At 50.5% G+C, this 6,061-nt stretch overlaps 1 protein-coding gene across 1 annotated transcript; it reads left to right on the top strand.

The window, feature by feature from the left end:
* Positions 1-3,622: 3,622 nt before the first annotated feature.
* On the top strand, positions 3,623-5,473 carry LOC117649283. The gene is made up of 2 exons (XM_034391891.1): positions 3,623-3,727; positions 4,424-5,473. Exon 2 carries the CDS (start codon positions 4,517-4,519, stop codon positions 5,180-5,182), a length of 666 nt encoding a protein of 221 aa, XP_034247782.1. The 5' UTR covers positions 3,623-3,727; positions 4,424-4,516; the 3' UTR covers positions 5,183-5,473.
* Positions 5,474-6,061: the final 588 nt, after the last annotated feature.

The following is a 6,061-nucleotide window of genomic DNA, read 5'->3' as shown; positions in this document are numbered from 1 at the left end:
CATCGTGAAGTATTGCTACAGTTTATAATCTATTTCAGTCAAAATATTTAGTCTGTAGGGATTGATTTGACTCGTTTTAACAGGGCCGGACTGGCCTCGGGGTCCTAGCCTGCAGTTAGAGAGCGGTCCCCTTCCGGGCGCTATGTAAGCCCCGCAATGCTCCCCAACAAAAAAAGCCTTATGGTGGACTGGAAGTAAGAGCTAGCGTTGTCATTCGGGGCTGTACCCTAAGCTTAACCACCTTCCTATCGTTGTACTAAATGTGACAGTGCAGAAAAATGAAATTTACTGTGATACATCAGTCATTCAGGAGCGTAGAAAACAAAAAAATATAAGAAAAACTACCGTAAAATTCGTCTAAAATAACGGGTCGGACATGGTAGCGAACGCTACTTTGCCATCACCCGCGCACCATGGCATCGAGTGATTTCGGCTGCACTATGGTAAATTTATGTTCCCTGACCTATTATGAACCTAAATCAGCAAGGGCGTCCCGTTTTACCTCGTAATAGCTTCACGGTGGCAATTTGAAAAACACACGATTTTTCGCTTCGTTGGATGGGCGCTTTTTTTCACGACTTTTTGAAGGGCCTTCCTTCGAAGCCTGATAGGAGCTGTTACAGTCGTCGCTCGGACATACACGCTATTTGGGGAGACAAAGAAAGGTTGGAAGAAGGTCTACCGCGAAATTCAAATCGATTCAATCTCCGTCGGGTCTGCGGTGACCCGTCGAAAAAAATGACCCACAATTGATTCGTGACCCACAATTGATTTTTTACCTTATTCTAGGAAAATTTTTAGTTCGGTGGAATTTGTGATGCTATTGTCTACAGAAGGAAGTTAAAATTAACGCCGTTGATTAACGCCGTTAATTTTGACTTCTCGTCCACCTGTGGCCAATAGCATAACAATATTCAGTGACCTGAAATTTTCTTGGGATATTGGAACCTTTCTGAGTCTATTTCAACAAAGAAACTGGAAGTAATGATTAAAATTAATTTTAACAAAAAACATATTGATAACAATGTGCGCAGTTTGTTGAAAATTAACGTTAAAAACCCTGATCGAGGCACACAGTTTGGTTAAACTAAGTGCCACGCACACACTACAAACCTAACTGTCTACTAAGTACACACTTACAAATGCGTGCTTGCAAGTACACACTTACAAACGCATGCTTGGCCAAGTTTAAGGTTTAAGGTTTAAGGTTGGACGCTCAACGAACGGCTCTGTCAAGCATGAGCCTCTCACTGGTACTTAGTGAGGTTGATGGGCAACACAGGGGGCCCTTAGTCCGCAGAGTGCGGCTCCGAAGAGCCACTCTCCGCTGCGCGCGTACGACTGGGCTGACTGTCAACCTTGTGGTACAGTCGGGGTTTCCACCCTCCCAATCTACTGCCCGCGCCATACCGTCGTCGCAGCAGCCGAGGGGTGCGTGTACACACAGACCGCTCGTCCGGCGCCTCAGGTGTTGCAGTGCCCCGTTAGGGACACTGCGGGGGGGTCCTCCCGAGGGGACCCCCTGATTAGTTGTTACAGATAGCCAGGCAAGCCTAGCCGCTGTTTGGCCTAGTCCTGCGGGACAGTCCGTAGGCGCGGAGGGAGACACCAGATTTCATAGGTCGAAGGCCGGAGCCGCATTCCCATCCATGAGGTGCCTCCCTTTGGGAGGGGTACCGGGTTTCACGGGGCGAAGGCCGTAGCCGCATTCCCATCCACGCGGTACCGCGGCTCCATCCACCGCGGCCCATCCACGCGGCTAGTCACATGACTAGCCATACGACACAGGGCACAGCACCCTTGTCAGGGGTACCGCGGGTGTGACTTCCGAGCGGTCAGGCCCGGCACCCTTTTTGCAGGTCGGGGAAACACCAAACTTCACGGGTCGAAGGCCGTAGCCGCATTCCCATCCATGAGGTGTCACCCTTGAGTCGAAAAGTTTAGCTGCAAGAGAGTATTAAGCACACAACACAAATAATTTGATATACCACAAGACCAGCTGCTGACCCCTACCGCCAACAGGCCTAGGCTACAAGAGTTAGCGTGGGCAATCCACCACGACGCTGCCGAATCTGGCGCGCAGAAAGTAAAAGTGCAGGGCTCGCTGATCTGCAAGGAAAAGACATGCGACATGCAAATGGACCGTGACCACTGGCTGGAAGGGGAGGAGGGCGGAGGGGGCGAGAAGGCAATAGACAAGGAAGGAGCTCCAGCGCGAATGAGAGAGAAAGAAGGGACGAAGAAGGAGCGAGCGGAGCCCCACCCCCACCCCACACACGCCTGGCCCACCACACACGGGAGGGGAGGGGGAGGGGGGGTGCGAGGACCAGGCCTGCTCGCCGGACTAGGCCTAGAGCTGTAAATGAGCGTGAAAAACACAAAACACAGCGTGCGACGCCCTCGCCCTAAGGCGGGGCGGGAGGAGGGGGGGGGGGCAGCCCGGGCTGCGCGCGGCCAGAAGAAAAAGGAGAAAAACAAAACCAGAGCAGGCACTTATCCATAGGCGGCGTAGGTGTCCTTCCTTCCTCGGCTGCTGCTGACTCCAGGCTGGGGTGCGGGCGCGGGGTGGTCCTGGTGTAGCTACGCCACATGCCGAGTTGTGGAGGGGAGCGACAGGGGGCTGGCGTGCCCACGCCGGGCGCTGGCTTGCTGCGACGCTCAGGAGAAACCAAAGCGCAGTGGGCGCTTTCCTGAACGATTCGTTGAACACGGGTGAACGGCACAGTTGGTGAGCGGCGACACTCGGCCACTGAACCGTCGAACACTTGGTAGGACCGATTGCGCAATGAACAAAACCACTGATCTTCACAACATGGGGCACTGACACACTACACTGACGCCGGCTGGACACTGGTCACTGTTGCTTGAGGTACCGCTGCCCCTCCGCAGGCCTGCCGGGGCGCGTGAGCGCTGGGTTAAAAAACGGACCAGTACCGCTCGAAGCTGTTGTTGGAAAGCTGCGTTGAAACACGCTTCCACATATGCTTGCGGAAGACGCTGGACCGGGTAACAAAGGGCCGGGGAACACCCAATTGTGACAAAATCGGAACATTGATGCACGATCGTCATCGGAACTTCGAGGACTCGACGCAAATGTGTAAACAAAAGAACCATTTGATACCAACTCGACCTGAAAACCGACTTTGTACCACAAAAACCAAGGCGACGCCGGGCCGACGCTAAGCGTGTCCGCCCGCCACCGGGGCCTCCCCGCCTTTCCAAACTCGCTTGCCGAGTCGCGAACTTACTCGACGCATGGGTGCCAAGTACCCCACTGCCCAAAACGCTTTGACCCGTAAAACCCAGGCGAACAAGCAGCGTTTGTAAGCGTGTACTTGCCCAGCCCCCGCCTTTGTAAGGAAGTACTTAAAAAAGGTTTGCAAATACACCCAAGCGCTTGACGCCGTATAAATCAGCTCAACGTTTTTTTACTTGCAAGCACCCGAATTTTGACAAATTTGAAGGCACCCACGTTACAACTTTAGTCTTGCATTCAAATTTGGACTTTTCCTCGTCTTAGATTTGGGGAAACATCAGTTATTTTTAAATGGATTGCCCGAGGATTGGACGACGTTTCCACATGGAACCGACCCCGACGTCCCAGTGAGAAAACCCCCAAACGCCCCGGGGATCAGTACCAGCGTCCCTGCAGGAGCTGGTGTACTCTTCCACGTTGAGGGACCCCTGTCTGCCCCGCCACCTCGAGTGGCATGCAGCCACTTTGGAGGTTTGTGTCCAATAGGGTCATTCCATGGGGGTTCGACATACTTTTGCACGTGATCTCTCCGATTTCGATGAAACTTTACGAGCTTGTTGGCTATGGTCTGAAACCCCCCAAAACCAATTTTGAGAGAAAAACACTGTTTTTTGAAAAAGTTATGGCTTGCGTTAGAAATTTTGATTTTCGTTGCAGCCCTATTTTGAAAACGCCGTAGTTTCTTCCAAAATGAAGCTACAGAGCTCATTCTGGGCTCAATCGAAAGATATGGAATTGGACTTTCAGTCTATTGCAACATTTTGACAAAAATGTTCAAATTTTACAGAAATTGAACAAGTCAAAATTTTGAACGCAATTTTCTCAAAATTAGTATTGTTGCCTTTTTTGTATGTTATGGTCCATACTTAAGTCTACTAACAATCAAAATTTGGTTGGAAACTTCGTTCAAATATGGAAGAAAAACGAGTTTTAGTGTTCCAATTCGTCAAATTTTCGCTAGTGGGAGTGGTGTCGACAGGGGCATTATGCATTTTTGAGACCGCAGGGTCTCGATCCTGAACTTTCAGTGTCGTTCGGAACAGCTATTTGGGGTTCAGAACCCAAAAACAAGGTCAATTTTCGTTTTTTGAAATTCCCAAGGGTGAATCAAGAGGGGCGACTTTTCCGAATGGATGTTTGGATGTCTAGTGCCTATTCCGTTGGCAGGTGGTGCAACTGCGGGCGCACCATCCCGGCGTAGCACCGCTGCTCGCCGCCTTGCCTCGCCTGCGCGAGTTGCAGTGCACCTTGCTGGAGGACATGCCGGCGCTGCTGCAGTGCCCCTCGCTGAGGACGCTGTTCCTCATCGTCAACCTATACTCGTCTACGGAAGCCTTCATGCCCGCAGTGACGGAGTACCTTCGCTCGGCCGTCTATCGTCTAGAGGAGCTCGTCTTGGAGTTTCGTGAAGGCGAGGACCACGGCGCGGCGACCAATTTAGTGTCGAGTCTGGCAGGCTCGCGAAATGCCGCGCCGACCCTGCGCATCCTGAATTTCGCGACTGAGAATGGTGTTTACGGGGAAGACTCGTTGCGACTGATGCTGCCCCCTCTGGCCGCCACACTTCACCGACTTAAGCATCTCAGGACCTTGTGCCTCCTGGCTGTGTCGAATGACCTTCTGGAGGCTCTGGACGGCAAAGTGCTGCCCAACCTGAAGAATGTGACCTTCGGGGTTGGGACCAACTGCCTCCATGAGTGGGCCCACGGGGAGCAAGTCTCAGCTGTTTTTCGGAGGTGCCCGCGGCTGCATTTAACAGCTTACGCTCACCAAAGTGATTTTGAATCGGATTGCCTATACTGCCAGGAGCACAGCTGCCATACCTTCTCTACACACGGTGGCGATGGGTGGACCTTGTTCAGTCACTCCAAGCACGCACGCTGTGGTGTTAAGCACCGTGACGGAGAAATGCGCATTAGTCTATGATGAATGAAGTGCAAACAGTTAACTTGTCTGTGTCTCTTTGCGTGTGTACTGAGGTACGCTTGATATTCTTGTTTATATTATCCCTATTTTCCAGCATATCTTTTCCGCCTTTGTATTTTTGCCGTTTCGCTGATAAAAATAAAAAATTCTTTTCTCAACTTATTATTTACGGCCTAACTCTTGTGTACTCAAATCACTGAGTTTTGATACTCTTACGATGTTTCATATAAAAATACAGAAGTTTATTATATTGCTTTTTATATTATAAGGCCACGGTAATAATTCACGGTTCATGGGCCGTGTGTCAATAAAACTTCCGAAAATACCCATATTTGTTGTTTCTAGGAATTTTCAACGGAGACTCCGCAGAAGCTCAAAACGAGTCCGAGGGGGAAATCACTCGGGTAATAGTCGGGTCACCGATTCCTTGTATTACGCGTAATTGTAACAGCGCAATAGCCAAAATTTTCTGAATTTTCCGTTATAAGGGTCTGATTTTGGCTTAAGTCTCGAAATCTGCAAACGTTTAAGAACGTAATAGGGAGTAGTCGGGTCACAATTTTTGAGAGTGATTTCCCCCTCGAACGAGTCCGTGGCACTGATTGCCACAACTCACGCAGTCTTTCACCTGGACTTCCCTTCCAACCCTTGAACCTCTTGCTGAGAAGGTCTTGCCTGTAGGATGGAAGGAATTTTCTGATATAGTTAGGGCATACACTCGATTTGCTTGCACTGGTAGCCAAGGAATGTGACGTCATGTTTGTTTTCACGTGAAAACGGCGATGTTAGTTTGAGCGTGACAAACGGTGAAAATTTACAGTCAAACGAATGTGACACACCGCACCGCTTTGTCACATTACTTCGGGTGTGACACGCAAT

Source organism: Thrips palmi, unplaced genomic scaffold, assembly GCF_012932325.1.
Source record: "Thrips palmi isolate BJ-2018 unplaced genomic scaffold, TpBJ-2018v1 HiC_scaffold_4, whole genome shotgun sequence".
NCBI classification, from domain to species: Eukaryota; Metazoa; Arthropoda; class Insecta; order Thysanoptera; family Thripidae; genus Thrips; species Thrips palmi.
Note: the sequence above shows the minus strand (reverse complement) of the source record. Positions and strands in the feature narration are given on the sequence as shown.